General features: G+C 34.4%; 4 protein-coding genes and 3 pseudogenes across 7 annotated transcripts, besides 1 other annotated feature; 1 reads left to right on the forward strand and 6 right to left on the reverse strand.

Annotated features, from left to right (window-relative positions):
- The first annotated feature begins 3,611 nt into the window (after positions 1-3,611).
- Positions 3,612-8,024: a mobile genetic element.
- TVAGG3_0391680 lies at positions 3,977-4,679 on the reverse strand (annotated as a pseudogene). The gene has a single exon. A coding segment is annotated over exon 1 (703 nt).
- Positions 4,726-5,305, reverse strand: TVAGG3_0391690 (annotated as a pseudogene). The gene has a single exon. A coding segment is annotated over exon 1 (580 nt).
- On the reverse strand, positions 5,325-5,480 carry TVAGG3_0391700 (uncharacterized protein; the record flags this gene model as incomplete). The annotated part of the gene is made up of 1 exon (XM_051232386.1): positions 5,325-5,480. One exon carries the CDS (start codon positions 5,478-5,480, stop codon positions 5,325-5,327), a length of 156 nt encoding a protein of 51 aa, XP_051102116.1.
- A 138-nt stretch (positions 8,025-8,162) lies between the features above and the next one.
- On the forward strand, positions 8,163-8,934 carry TVAGG3_0391710 (annotated as a pseudogene). The gene has a single exon. A coding segment is annotated over exon 1 (772 nt).
- Positions 8,935-9,009: 75 nt separating this feature from the next.
- Positions 9,010-9,252, reverse strand: TVAGG3_0391720 (serine threonine-protein phosphatase family; the record flags this gene model as incomplete). The annotated part of the gene is made up of 1 exon (XM_051232387.1): positions 9,010-9,252. One exon carries the CDS (start codon positions 9,250-9,252, stop codon positions 9,010-9,012), a length of 243 nt encoding a protein of 80 aa, XP_051102117.1.
- An 18-nt stretch (positions 9,253-9,270) lies between these two features.
- TVAGG3_0391730 (uncharacterized protein) lies at positions 9,271-9,633 on the reverse strand (the record flags this gene model as incomplete). Its single annotated transcript, XM_001584248.1, has 1 exon — positions 9,271-9,633. One exon carries the CDS (start codon positions 9,631-9,633, stop codon positions 9,271-9,273), a length of 363 nt encoding a protein of 120 aa, XP_001584298.1.
- A 1,464-nt stretch (positions 9,634-11,097) lies between these two features.
- Positions 11,098-13,966, reverse strand: TVAGG3_0391740 (armadillo (ARM) repeat-containing protein family; the record flags this gene model as incomplete). Its single annotated transcript, XM_001584247.1, has 1 exon — positions 11,398-13,944. One exon carries the CDS (start codon positions 13,942-13,944, stop codon positions 11,398-11,400), a length of 2,547 nt encoding a protein of 848 aa, XP_001584297.1.
- Positions 13,967-14,592: the final 626 nt, after the last annotated feature.

Here is a 14,592-nt window from a genome sequence, read left to right on the forward strand (position 1 = left end):
AAAGAGTCATGCAAACAATACGCGAAGACTCAAATACAGACTATGACAAACTCTTTCTAGGATATAGGTTACCTGAGATGGGCGACCAGAGCCAAAAGGCAAAAAGGACATGGAAACTTTGCAACATACTAGATGAACATAATGCAAAGATTGCAACAACTTCAAGCAGAGGGCAATGAAGGAAAAAAGAAGAGTTAAAAACTCAGTCAGGAAGAAGTTAAAAGCTTGGTCCACGTGGGTTCTATTATGACATATAAATCCAACTATTCTATATTTTTACTCATATGAAATGTACGCCGCTCAGAATATTACGCCAACAGTTTTGGATGCTATGAATGGGAAATGTTTCGAATGGTATAAACGAATGCGACAATGCATTAGAAGTCAAAATAGTTCCTGGAACTTACGAATATACAACTGCTGTTTCTTATGGAACACGTAGGTGAAGTTTGGAGAAGGTTCTTCACAACAGTAAGATATTGCTTGCGACAGGTTTCATATTAATTTCTATTGACAACTCTTTCTTATACGTGGAACAGACATTGAAATAAAACTTTCTGCCAAGTTGTCTGACAAGAAAGGTTGCAATGGAATTTTCTATGTCGGGATACCAATATGCTCCAGAAGTTTTCATGGGATATAAGATATTCTAACTCTGACTTAGTTCAAACAGTAACATGGCAAACTATGAATGATGTTTGCTTTGAGAAACTCAGTACAACACAAGCTAGAGAACAAACAGACCAGTAGCAACTTTGAGAAAATAAGAAGACTTGACCTAACGTTCCAGGAGTTTATGTTGACCTTTCTGGACAAACTGCAGCAGCAGTAACCAAAGTAAAACTGAAACTTAGAGTTCCTTTGTCATCTTTCCTCATCTTCAGGTTTTTAAGATACTTGCCAACTGGCAGGAAAAATTTCTATCGAACTTACTCCAAGCAAAAATAACTTAGTCATTGCACCAACGCAAGACCCATTCACTCTTACAGACGTAAAGGGAGCAAATCAAACGTCATTCGCGAATTTTGCAAGACAAAGTTGACTAGACTTTTGTTTCTCAAACCTCAACACTGAAGTAAACTACTACTTCAATGCTGCTTGAACTGCTTGGGACCAGTTTAAGTTCACATGCGCAAAAGTTTGAATGCAAGAGAATAGAAAGCAGACTGCAGTCTATATGTTGGACCCAGATATTTCAAATGCTTTAGTGCCAAATATATTGCAGTTCCACTTATGTTCCCTATACACCAATATCTGTCAAAGACTTGAGGTGAAGTTGGAAACCAAAGTGCTGACCCAGGTGCAAGAACAGATATTGCTTTAACAACTGCAATGAAACATGCAGATACTATGTTTGTACTGTTCCAGACAAAACTATAAATGACTATTCTTGTTTCTACAACCCTGGTATTAAATATCATAAAACATAGATGGCAAATATATCCAAGAGAAGAATATTCTACAGTTGAGGATATGAGGTCATACAAACTTGACATTAGATGCTATGAACTTAACAAACACTTCACAACACCATTAACCCTGAAATGCAAAGTTCTATTATGCCATATGTGAAAGTATGGACCCATACAGAAGTCAAAAAACTCAATATACAAATGGAGACCGGTTCAACTTTTGGCTTGGCATTCATTTGCTGACTCAGAAGACTTTATGGGTGGTATTTCAAACTGTTGGTACTGCTACAAATACGAATATACTGGTGACAGAGACGGTCCATATGAACTGAGAGCAATGAAGTTTACAAAACAATAGACTTTTCACGGAAGATGCTCTTTTGAAGATTCGTTCGATGAAACCTGCTGGGGCTCCTCAGATTGCATAACGACAGCTTCCATCGAGCAGATTTTGGCAGCATCAGTAATTTGTTTTGAACTGACTTCTCTCCGTCAAATATTGACAGTACGCCAGTTTGACAATAGTATTGTATTATAAACTTACCTTTAGAAATATCGGTCAGTTTTTTGTTATATTTTGTCAACGTCAAGAACTTTCACCATCTCGGTTATACCAACTTTCTTTTGCTTTTATGAAAATATTTTGGTTCAGCAAAGACTGCTATCTATAACATTTTCCATTGTTTGTGTAAAGAACTACCTTGTCAATGAACTTGTATTTGTTTGTGTGTGTAAACTTTGTTTTGCTTCAATTCGAAGAGATACTCGAATACGTCATCTTTCTTTCTAAGTAAAATGTCATTCCGAAAAAATAGAAGCGTGAGTGTTTCAAAAGGTTAATGCGCGGGCAGATGTGAAGTTAAAGTTCACCAACTCAACAAACAGTCAAAGTGTTTGTCAATGTCAAAGAAAGAGATGTTGGAGTGGAAGGAAACCATACGAGACGAAGATGGATATGCAATAGTTCCTGTAAAAGAACAACAACATATCCCTGAAGTTAGAGGGAACTAAGTTCTGTTGCAGATATTCGAAACGGACTATCAACAACATTAAAGAAAAACTTAAAACTCAGGAAGAGATTGTCAGAGCTTTTGGGTATATAATGTTAAACTTGGTAGCACACAACCCTGTAAAAGTTAAATCATATGTCTCGCACTCATGAAAATTTGAAAGAAATATTGAAATCTTTTGACAGAAGGGCAGAACGATATAAACATGGCAAAGAAATAGAACCGACAATTGCTTGCTGTTGGTGTTTACATTAATGTCATTGACAAAGATATACGTTATGAAAGGAGGTTTGAAGATCTTGAACTTAAATATTAGTTTCCCCAGACGTCATAAATATTTGACGTACACCACAATTCATTAAAAATTTACTTGCTATATAATGGCAGAAGACTAGTGGTTTATTACTATTACGACTAAAACCCTGAGTCATATAATTCTATAAACACATAAACTTACAAAGTCTCAAGGCGATATGTAAAACTACCTTTAAAACCGATTGACGACTAAGCCTGTTTTGCTCTTTACACAGAAGCTTTGTTTGTGAGTGTAAAAAATACTATCTTTGAAGATATTACTCAGATATAACCACCAATCAGGTTTGTTGACTTATTTAATACTTTAAGCGCGATGTAAATTGTCTTGCAACTCAGCGAGCAGTATTCATTATGTTTGGATGTCACTTGAGTTTATATACGATATGAGCTATAATACAAAACTATATCTGGTTTTTCTACCAAACAGTTTCCTATAACAGGAAAAGGTGTCTACCAGGTTTAGTCTGTTCATTGACTTTAAGTACACTCTTTTTATTATTGTTTCAAACTTAGGTTCCAAGTGCTATTCGAATGTCGAAAAACTACTATGACCAAAAGATACCGCATGCGTATAAACAAACTTTCTTGCTGTGTTTGCCTATTGTTCATTACGAATGCAGAGTTTTATCTCTTCTCAATGGAAGTTTGTTTATAGCATCTTGAAGTTCTTGCAACCTCATTGGAAGTTCTTCTGGTTCAGGTTGTATCCGAACAATCCAACCCCTTGTGAATTGTGTACTTCTTTTGTACTAGAACTTTGTCTGAAAACTTTGGTCTTGCTAACAATGAAAAGTTGTTTTCGTCTTTTGGTACAAAAGTTTGTCAGCTTGTCATCTGGAATTGGTTCAACAAACCTTTCTCGAAAGAATGTTTCTACAGCTCTGACAATGTTGCACTTGCCTTTTCCGAACATAAGACTTTCGTTCAACATGAAGTGGTTGTGGACAATTAACAATCTTCACCATGGCAATTTGAAGTCAACAACATAGTCGTCATGTGAAGAACCTTTAGCTGTAGGTATGTTGACTCGGATATTGACATTTGCAACGGTGCAATTTTTGCCAATTGACCTCTGAGAATGTACCTTGTCTTCACACATGACTCAAGATACTTCATCTTCTCTTCTGTAACAAGACCAGAGTTCCTGAGACATGTAAGAATACAAGGTTCATTGACAATTGTTTCAATTGAATTGTAAATTCCATACCTTGTCAAGTCAATGTCAGATTATTTATGAACGGGAAGTATCCAGCATGTTTGTCTGACTGCTTGAGGGTGGTTGGTACATTCAAATTTTACACTTGCAATTCTTCAATTGCATTCAAAATGTTGAGTCGGAGTCAACCATTTGTTCTCTCTTTGTAGTCTTGAAAGCGTCAAGAAGCATTGCAGCTGTTGTGACATTGCATGTGCATAGTAAATGTGACCGTCCAAATCTGTTATAGTTAGCTGAGATTGTATCCTTTCTTATTTCCGTCTTGTATGGCAGCAAGTACTCCCATGAAGCCTTCTTTGTTCTTTCCTTCGTCAAAGTTTACTGTAAAGGTTCGACCAGATGTAATTTGACTTCTAACTTCACGGTACTTTTCATATGCATATCTTTGTTCTTCCATGGGAGCATGTGCGTCTTCACCTTTTCCTTTTTTCCTTCTCAAAGGATGCAATTGTTCGTTATGTTTCCAGTAGAATCTGGCAAAGCCGTCGTGTCTTCAACTTGAGGTTCACTAACATCGAAAGGCATGTCCATAAGACGTTCTTCTTCTAACCTCTCTAGTCTGTTTGGATAATTTGCACGTGCTGTTTCTAAGTCCATTTCGTAGCGAAGACCAGACAATTTGTCATAGACTTTTATGGGTCTTCCCTTCCTATATTTAAAATTCTTCGAAACTCTCCAACCATATCTTTGCAACTCTGCTTTTATTCTAGCAGATTTTCTATCCATTCTATATGGGGGCATTTTTATAAAAATAAAAAAATATTTTTTTTCTTTACTTTACATAACCACCTGCTGCCAAAAGCCTTTGACGCCAACCCATACCAGCTAATGAAGGTTGACTTTTAGTATTGAAACTAACCTTTGGTTTTGGTTTATCTTCAGTTTTTGGCTTCCCTTCTTCTATCGGTTTTTCGTCACTTTTCGGTTCCTCTGACTTTACCTCACTTGCAGGTATGGTTGTGTCGTCAACATCTTCGTAAATATCATATGCCATTTGTTTTTGTTTCCTTTCAACTTTTGTTTTGTTTGTAAAGTTTAGAATATTTTGACTCTAAGTCAATGAGATGTTCTATAATGAACTGTTGGTCGGTGAAGAATACCTTCCCATCTGTTGTCTCATAAACTCCTTCAGACTTCAATATTTTATTTGTGAGAGTCTGTTTCTTTTTTGAGATACTAGCCGTTCCATTTCTATGAAAAGTGACTTTGTAGTTAGGGTTTGTATTTCCAGACCTGGCACTTTCTATTATTGAATTTTTCTCTTCATCTGTAAGTTCTTTGACAGGTTTTGACAATGGTTCTGAACTTTTTGTTTGTGGTGTCAAATCTACCGTTTCAACTTCTTCGGTCATTTCATCTCAGTAAAAAATTTTAGTTTGGTTTGTTTTCAACTGGTTGTTGTTGTTTTTTAAGTCGGTCTAAAACTTCCTGAGGTATAGGGAGGACTTGACAAACACGTGGTTGTGTAACTGCTGGAAGTCGACAAATCCATCTTGAACCCATTTGTCTCAATGCTGTATTGTTCATTTCATCTCAGTAAAAAACTTTACATTCCCCACGTTTGAGGCGGTTGAGGTTGGTTATTGTTTACCCATTGTTGTGCATGGTTATATCCTCTGTTAAAGAATCTTTCACCTTGGTCCATGTAGTGCCCTGCTTGGTTATAGTAGTCATTTGCTTTGTTATAGTAGTTTCCTGCTTGTCTGGAAACATTGTCCATCCATCCTTGAACTTTTCCTCTTGTTTCAGGATTTGGAATAAGATTTGTTGCATCTCGTGCTACATCCCAACCTTTCTGTACAGTTTGTATAATAGGTTGTGCTTTCTCTTTAAGTATACCTAATGTACTCAAAATCTTCCTTCCAACTCCAAATACACTCTGGCTATTGTTCCACTGCGGGTAAAAATCTGGATGCAACTCCTGCTAATGCGCCAAATAAACCCATTTCTTATAGGGTAAAAAATGACGAATCCAAACAAGGACCCCTATGTTCTAAGGCAACAAAGAAAGCACTCATGATAAAAATCTTTAGTTCAACACCAAATGCTTGTTTATGGATATCTGGAAAACATTCCGAGGTATAGAGAAGATGGACCACCATACTGGCTAATATTTGTCGGTCAAAACACAAGATACTGTGAAGCCATACCATTACAGTCCAAAAATATTTTAGATGTGAAAACTGCTTTGACAATATTCGTTGACAAATACCATCCAACAAAACTGACATCTGACTGTGAACGTTCTTTCAAATCAGACGATATTAAAAACTATCTGCGTTCAAAAAATGTAAACCAATATTTCATTGTCGACCAAAACCATTCTGTTTCGGTGTCATTGACAGTTGTATAAAAATCTTAAGAGACTTAAATCAACCACAAGGTGGTGAGGTAGATGAAATGTCATATGACGACAAATATAGACATTTCTCCATGGCAAAGATGAGACAAGTTTTAAATATTTACAATAGCCGTAAACAAAAGGTTTGGAAACCACTCCCCCGAAGAAATGAAAAACAACCCGACTTAGAGAAAGACTATATTTAATAGTTTAGTCAAAAGAGACAAACAAGAAAGAATGCCAGGCTTCAAACTTAAGAAAGGTGACAAAGTAAAATAGAAATACCTAAACGCGACCCATATGAAAATACTATTGACTATGACAAATGGAACTCGACAGGTACTCGCATTCGTGTTCGTAAAAATAGAAGAAAGTATACAAGAGAATATTATGAAGTTTTAGGCAAACATGGCAAAATGTACAGACTGCAAGCAGAAGATAAAACTACTTGTCAGACCTCGTTTCAAACTTGTTAAGGTTCAAGGTGGTATACTTTCAAAGACAGTTCCTAACAAATATAAGACAACTCCTGACGAATATGCTAAAGAAGTTGAAAATGACGACTAAGCATTTCTATACCATGCGTAAACTGTCATGTAAGGTGGCATGTAGTCTTTACTTTGTCCCGTTGTTTGCGTATATCCTGTAACGCGATGTGTATGGTTTCCTTCTCCCTGAGTGTCACTCCAGTAACAATTTATAGCAAACTTAACGTCGTCTTTAACATCATATCCTTTACCTTTTGTCATTCCTGACCAATCCCAATATCTATGCTTATGCCAACCTGCTTGAGATGTACTTAAATCTATGTAGTGACTGTGTGCAGGTAAATTTTCACCTGAAATCGTTTTACTTCCACCTGTTTCCTTTGAAGAGTTTGCACAATACAAAAACCTGTCGACTATTTGAGTCCAAGTTCCGAGACCAAGTACTACTTCTGGTCTGGTAGAGTTCATTGACGTATAATAGAGCCTATAGGATATAATGTTTGAAGTATTTCTGTCTTTAATGTTTGAAGCTCTGTTTTGTCTGCTTTTTTATATAACTTTTCTTCAAGTTCATTTACGTCAGAGATGCTATGTCTATGATATTTTGTGGGTATGTTCCTTCTGTCCATGTGAAAATATACTCTTTTGTTGCATCTACATATCCTTTTATCCATGTCGAGTCTGCTTTTGTATTCCTTAACTCTGTAACACCTTTCTCAAGTCTTTCAACTGTTGTCCATCTTCCATTAAACCTCTGGTATGACTTGAAACCGTTTGTGCCAACATATCTACAGTTTCTTTGTCGGCTTTAAGGTCTAAACACCCTGAAACCCATCCTGTATCAGCTTTCGTTTTTAAAATCTTCGATGTCCGTTCATTATACCATTCAACCCTTTCTTTAATTTCATTGTCTTTTTCATCCACATATTCCTTATCTGCCTTCTTCACTAACGCACTAGCCACACATTCTAACTCATCGTTAACATATGTTTTATCTGCTTTCTTTTCAACATCCTCTTTTGTTGCATATGTTGCATCTGCTCTGTCATGTTCTTCTTGAACTTTTTCAATGACATATTCTTTGTCAGCTTTGTTGTCAACATCTGCTTTCAAAAGAAGTTCATCTATAGGCTTCTCGTTTAAAGTTCCTTTTGTTGGATTTATACAAACAGTATGGTTCTTACTGTCTTGAAACAGAAACTCGTCTGTCAATGGGTTTATCGTCAGTTTTAAATTTCCTTCTTTCAATGACTCAGATATCTTAGAATAGTTTGAAAAGTTTGTTGTGTTCTTATTTAGAGCTTGTATAATGAGTTGTCGGTTGTGTTGTATTTTCTCCATAGACGCTGTTTCATTTGACATTTTTATTCTAGATAAAATATGCTTTCAATAGAAAAAGAAAATTCTAGAGTTGCTACAACTAAACCATTAGATGAATTTTTACTAACGTAGGTCAAAAGTTTGAGACAGAGACCGTAAAGCATGAAGGCTATCGTTTTGACTACCCGTTAAGATGGCTAAGAGACCCATCCGTCACAAAAGCTATTGGCTTTCGTAGAATGAAGTTCATTTCAGAAGCCATACATGGTTTCCCATTTACGGTCGCTTTTGAAATTCGATACTATAACAAAGAGAACGTACGTATGAGAAATTTGAACAGGGAAAACTTTTACAAGTGAATTTGCTTGTAAACTTAGAAACAACTCTTCAAGCTTTTCAAGAAAAAATAAACGATATCTATATCGAATATGCAAACCAGTTTAACATTGACGAAGGAGAGTACCATCTCGATATTTATATGACAGGAAAAATGCAACTGTTAAAATCAATAGAATAGAAGACCTTGGAGAAAACGTTTATATTTCTACAAAATATAACAACTTGGCATGGTATAGATTTATGAGGATGTTAAATCAGCCTGCAGAATATCCAGTACACCCGGACTTTTATGAAGTCGAAAACCCTAATGGAACATATGAAAATGTTTTCGACTCAGATGCTATTATAGTTCATGCTTCATTTTCTGGCGCCCAAAACTCTTTTTTATGCTTGGCAAATGACTTTTACGAAAAACCTACAAAGCTATATGAACCACCGAGTGGAAGTATTTCAGACTTTCAAGTATGGTTTACTACAGATGGAAAAGAGAATAGTTCCATTATACCATGCGTTTTACTTAGAACTTAGTTTCATATACAACTACTATCGAACGGTAAAAATATAATTTTTAATACGGTTGAGGTGTTGGATTTGGTTGCCAACTAGACTGTGGTGCAGGTTCAGGCTGTTGTATAACAGGAGCTTGTTCTTCTGGTTCAGGGTCTTTAGGTATAATACCAACGAACTGACCTACTCTTTTGCCAATATTTTTGACTCCGTTCCAAATTCCTCTTCCTACGGTTTTTATTCCATTCCATATACCTCTTCCAACATTTCGAAAGAAGTTTCCAATACTACTGAAGAAACCCATTTTACTATATGTAAAAATCTAATGTCCACCTAGTCTCTTACGTTTCCTGTTGAGTTCCATAGCATTCTTTAACTGGAGCTCATACATTCTATTTCTCCTCTGGTAGAAAACATACTCTGGGTCAACTCCTGTGTTCGCGTCATCTGCATAGAGTTGTTTATATCCCACCTCAGGGTTTGTATAAAACTCTTTCCATCTCATATTTGCATACCATGGTGGCAAACCTAACGCAGCGTCATTTGACATGGCAGTTTGCATTTGTACATCTGTTGGCACTTGACCATAGTTTGCCATTGCAGTTTGTATTCTAACTTCATTTGGAATATTCTCTGGGTTTGGTTGTCCAGGTTGCTGTGCATTCGCTAAGTTCTGTGCGTCCATTTAATATTAGATAAAAATATCTCTTACGAGTACATATACTGAACATTTGCAGGCATTGGTTCATCTTCATATTCTCTATATCTTTCTGCCACGTCAAATAAGTAAATGACACAATGGAAAAAACCTAAAACAAGTAGTCCTATTTCAAACCACATTTACTTACCAATAAAATTTCTTTGTTATGACACTTTTTCCGGTTTATAGGACCTCTCTCATATTCTATCTTGTCATATATAAACTCATAGTCATGTATGTCCTCTAACCATCTCATGACACTTTCCAAACCACTTTTATCGGATGTAAAGTAAAAGCATGGACAGTTATGTAAAACGTCTAAAGTTTCTAAAGAGTCTCTCAAAGTCCAGTCTACTTGGTATTGAAAATCCCATGTGTTATAGAACGGCGGGTCCACTATAAAGAAAACATTTTCCTTGTCTTTATATTTTTCATACAACTCTGTCCAATGACATCTCACAAACTCTATACCCTCAATATATTTTCTATGTCCTCTTTGAAAACATTTGTATAGTTAAGATATAAAACTTTTGACATAAGTGTTTCAATGTCATGAACTCTTATAGAACCACTATATAATAGTCTAGCAGATATACTATCCCAGTCAATATACTCTGCTTTTTTCAAAACCTCTCTGACAGTATTTTTCTTATCTAATGGTATACGTTCCATCTTACCTATAGGTATCTTTTCTTTTAACTCTTTCAATATTTTGTTTGTGTCTGGTATATGTTTGAGACGGTTCATATAGTTGTCGAAGTCATTGCATATAATCTTTGAGTCAGGAAATACAGTATGGCACAAATGGGATATATAGAAACTTCCACCGAACAAATCTACAAATGTTAGACCATTCGGTAGTTTCTTAAGTTCTCTCAATAGAATATCTTTACATCTACTCTTATTTCCAAAGAAGGGTAACGGTGGTTTTGTGAAATTCATTTTATATATATATAATAAAAATGTTTTTACCTGAAAAGTGACAGAAAAGTGACAAAACATGAAAACATATATAATTTGTGAAAAGCTCCTGGAAGACCCGTATATAAGAACTTCATTTATACTAAACATCTTCAGGGCTAGAGGGCACGAAGTGCCTGGAAGCCCCACTACCTTTTTTTTTTTTTTTTTTTTTTTTTGAATCAGTGCACAAATATGCATTTACATGCTTACACTAGCTTGCACTAGTATTAATAATTTTGAAATTAATTTTCAAATTATTCCCATACCTTTTGCAAAATTATTATGCTTATGATTCTAAGCATAGTTAAGCGATCTCGAATTTGAATTGCTCAGAAAAAATAATTAGTAAAAAATTTGTCTATGCATTCTGTATGATGCTACTAACTATATTAGCGGCATACCTAAAATCTTTTCAATATTTTTGAGGGAATTTGAATGGTACCGGTTGAGAGCTTTTTTAATTAAGGTACTATTTCGATAGAATTTGAATGGTACCCCTTCAATTTTGTGAGGGACCCCCTTTCATTTTTTGAATAGGGTACCTTAAATGAAAAAAGGACCTTAAAAATTGAAACGAAAACAGACGTTTTTTAACCTCATTTGTAATAAATAAATCTGGAAGTTCAATGTAAATAAATTTTTAAAAGGTAATAGATTCATACAAAATCCAAAATTTTTTTTTAATATGTGTTCTATGTTAATAAACTTTTAACAGAGAGGATCACTTACACGAAAAAATGATATCTTTGGGGGTAAACAACAAAAATAATTTTTACATATACAATTTCAAACAATACTATTCTTAGAAACAGTTGAAAGAAGTGACTGAATCAGTTTTATGTCATTTTCTTCGAATTCACCAAAAATTTTGGCAGAATCTTCACCAAGTTTTGCAATTGAAGCAGCAATACATGTCAAAGCAGAGAATTTAAACATACTGAGTGAATTCTTAATGACTTCGCATGCAATATGTATAGATTCGTTTGCTTCTTCTTGTTTTGCGCAAACTATTGATTTTGCAAACGCATTTAATTGGTTTTTATCTTGTTTAAGCTCTTTTGCAAAATAAATACAAACGCCATCATTTCCATCACATCTCTTGTGGAAGGCATTCGAAGCTGCACCGCAAACAACTGGATTTTCGTTGTCGTTTATGCAATTTAACAAAAACGGAACAAAGAAATCCAAAAATGTTGGATGACTTCTTATTACTGCTATGGCAAGAAGTTTTTCTTCTATTGAATCATTCTGCTCTAATGCTTTTTGCAGAATAATCTGATCAATATCATTGACTCCGATCATCAGTTTGAGTTTTAGAACCAAATCTGATGTTTTCTGTTCAACAAAAGTATTCTTAAGGAAAGGAATATCATTACATATTGTATCCAAGAAATCTTGTCTTGTATTTACCGGAATTGATCCTATTAAAGCTTCTGCAGCTATTTTAGAACATGAATAAATGTTTTTCATAAGTCTTTTAAGTTCACTTTCCAAAGATTTTGAAAAACCGCAAATAATTATATTCTTCACGACTTTGGAAGATAATTCAGGATCCAAAGGAAGAGAAAGAGCAACTTCTGCGCAATATCTATGGGAGTATATCAAAGTAGAGTTCATCAAATATTTCATTATCTCTAGTTTTCCATATTTTGACGATAAAATATCGATATATTTCAGTCCTCTATTTTGGTCATCTGGTAATTCATTGATGAATTCTTGTATCTTTGGTTTGAAAAGAGCAGCATACTTATTGATGAGAACTGTCATGTATCTGATGGATATTTCTTCGTCTTGGGCTTCATTCATCTCAACAATGACAAAATCAGATAAATTCTGAATTAAATCTGAAACATCTATATCTTCTGTCTCCAACAATGTGACAATATTCTCTATATCTTTGTGTTGGATATATGAGGACAGCTTGTTTGTCTCTGTGTGCTCTTTAATTTCAACATTTGTTGAAACTTTGATTTCTTCTTCATTTGATTGGCAATAGTTCAAATATATGATTTCTCCTGTCTCTGTCAGTTGTTTGCTAATAAAATCTCGAACAAGGTCACTTTTATCTTTTGTCATTTTTCGTAAATTCAATGGAAAATCTTTAGTAAGATCTTGAGGCCATTTTTCAGCGGCAATGATCATTGCCTTCGCGGCAGTGAGTCTGCTGTGGGCTGATTCTACATTACAGCAATTAAGTATCACGGATTTTATGTTCTTTCCCCATACAAATTCAACATATTTCAAAATGCAAAGTTCTGCTGACAAAGAAATAATTAATGCTGAGTGATTCGTACGGCTAAAGATACCTGTAACAAGATTAGCAGTGTTTATATCGAAAGGAGGACCAATTGCTCTAGCAATTGCAGCTAAACATAAAAATGCATGTTTTGCTAGAGTAGATCTTGCATCGAGAACGCAGTTTATGAAATTATCAGCCTTACGAAAGTCACTCGCGTATTGTCTTTTGTCTGCAAACCCTCTAGCATGAGATACCAATTTTGTAAGATTTTCCATTCTGATTGACCAGTCAACATCGCGAGAAAGTTGATTATTGATGATTTCAAAAGGACATGGACGCTTGTCTGGCTGTATATTTGGTAAAGGATTACGAAATTCTTGTATTGTTTGCTTTTCGATTTCTTCTGGTGTTAAATCGACTACAGTAGATAAGTCTGCAAAAGTTTCTGTTTTCTGAGGTGTTTTTCCTGCTAATTTTGCAATAATTTCTGTAAAATTATTCGGAAAATGAGTTTTGATGAATTTTGTCATTGAATTAGGATTTCTGTTGTATACTATGCCGATAATTTCTAATGCTGTCTTCCTGACATCAGGATTATTATCTGTAGTGCAATTCAAAATTACTTCAAGGAATTGCTTCGTTTTAAACTCTGGAAATGTATTTATAGCGTATAAGAAGATCTTCAAAACAGAATGTTTGAGAATTGGTGTTTTGGATTTCGGAATTTGTTTGATATATTTGTCAAAAAATGTTACTGGAGTAATTTCATGTATTAATTTCTGGGATAATTCTATTGCTAATTCTGATGTAGGTCCTTTTATTGATAAAGGAACTTTCAATTTATTTAAAAGCTGTTCTTTAAATGAATTTGGGGTTCCTATTTCGAATAAAACATTGCAAAGTTTAAATCCTGCTCTTCCAGTTGCTGGAAGAGGTGCTTCTATTAAAGGTAACGCAGCTGAACAAAGAATTTCGATTTCATCTTCAGAAAGATTTGCTGTTCCGATATCTTTAATGAGCTCATCAACTGTTTTTGGTATAGAATCAGGTTTTATCTTCTGTAGGCTTTGAGCCTTAATAGTGATTTTGCTCATTAATGACTGTTTTAAATTAAAAATCTTTTTATTTTTGTTCATCTTGTAATGGTTTCCACTTTGCAATTAAGCAAAAATTTCGCTAAGAAATCAGCTTCATGACTTTAATCCAAAGTTCTTTAATCTAATATTGGTTTCACTTTGCATTTTCTATTATGTATGATGATGAAACTCTATAATATTAATGATTTTACCACCAAATCAGAAATATTGAAGATATCCAGAGTTTTTGGAATGATTAAGCTTATTAGCAATATAATTTCCTTTTTCACTTAGGAAAATTGAAATTACTCTTTAAGAAACTTTGAATGAATTTACGAATAATGAATTTGAAAAAATCAATTCTCGATTTAATTAAGCATATGAAGAATATATAAAATATATTTGAAAAATTACGCAATAACCATTATTTAAAATTTGCTGATTTTATCATTTACAGAAGAAAAAATTGATTTAAGTCAAAAAAATTCCAAAAAAATTTCGAATTTGAAATTATCATCATCAAAACATACAATGTTGCATTCATTTTTTGCATTCTGAAAAAAATATGGAAAACTATTTTGTCCAACTCTAGTAGAATCAACAATTCTTGCCCTTCATGGCTCAATAATTCCTTTTAATTCTTGAAATTTTAAAATAATTGATGAA

The sequence above is a fragment of the Trichomonas vaginalis genome, chromosome V (genome assembly GCF_026262505.1).
Source record: "Trichomonas vaginalis G3 chromosome V, whole genome shotgun sequence".
Taxonomy (NCBI): Eukaryota; Parabasalia; order Trichomonadida; family Trichomonadidae; genus Trichomonas; species Trichomonas vaginalis.